At 46.4% G+C, this 720-nt stretch overlaps 1 protein-coding gene across 2 annotated transcripts in view; it reads left to right on the top strand.

Moving 5' to 3' along the window:
* LOC116695236 (1-phosphatidylinositol 4,5-bisphosphate phosphodiesterase gamma-1) overlaps positions 1-720 on the top strand; it is a 40,207-nt gene that overhangs the window by 29,612 nt on the left and 9,875 nt on the right. For both annotated transcript variants that reach the window (XM_032525371.1, XM_032525370.1), the window contains exon 19: positions 506-689. In XM_032525371.1, coding sequence (XP_032381262.1) covers positions 506-689 — 184 coding nt within the window. The remainder of the gene's footprint in view (positions 1-505; positions 690-720) is intronic.

Raw genomic sequence — 720 nt, 5'->3', positions numbered from 1 at the left:
GCCGAGCTGCACCAATCACATCGCTGTATCTGATGTAGGCGGGGCCAGAGGCAAGTTGAACAGATGACGACAGTCTAATCTACCAGTTAGCTCCGCTGCTAGCTAAGCGTATGGGGCTCTGGATACCTCACCCCGTGTGTTATTGTGATTGGTCGTTGTGTTATCCAATTGCGTGCAGTGTGATTTTCAAATGCACGCTTGGTGCCGCCCCTCGAGATGGGCGACTTTCATTTCTCTAAACCAGAACCTTAATCTTTTGGATTTGGGTCTGGATTTCCAGGCTAAGAAAAAGCCTTATTTGGAGCGAAATGTGTTTTTGTTTTTTTTACCTTACACATCTATTTCATACACAAACATTCATAAAAAGCACACTAAAATATAGGGAAAATCTCAAAAAGCTTAATAGGGGCTCTTTTAAAAAAAAAAAACACACACACAAAAAACTCCATTATGTCTTTTTGTTTTAGTGGCTAATTTTCTTCCTGTGTCCATCCTCCGTCTGCAGGGCGGAGGGGAAGATCAAACACTGTCGGATCCAGCAGGAGGGCCGTCTCTTCATGTTGGGCAGCTCGGCCGAGTTTGAGAGTCTGGTCGATCTCGTCAGCTACTACGAGAAGCATCCCCTGTACCGCAAGATGAGGCTCCGCTATCCTATCAACGAGGACACTCTGGACCGCATGGGAACCACGGTGAGACACACACACACACACACACAAACAC

The sequence above is a fragment of the Etheostoma spectabile genome, chromosome 9 (assembly GCF_008692095.1).
Source record: "Etheostoma spectabile isolate EspeVRDwgs_2016 chromosome 9, UIUC_Espe_1.0, whole genome shotgun sequence".
Lineage (NCBI taxonomy): Eukaryota > Metazoa > Chordata > Actinopteri > Perciformes > Percidae > Etheostoma > Etheostoma spectabile.
This window is presented reverse-complemented; position numbering and strand designations above follow the sequence as displayed.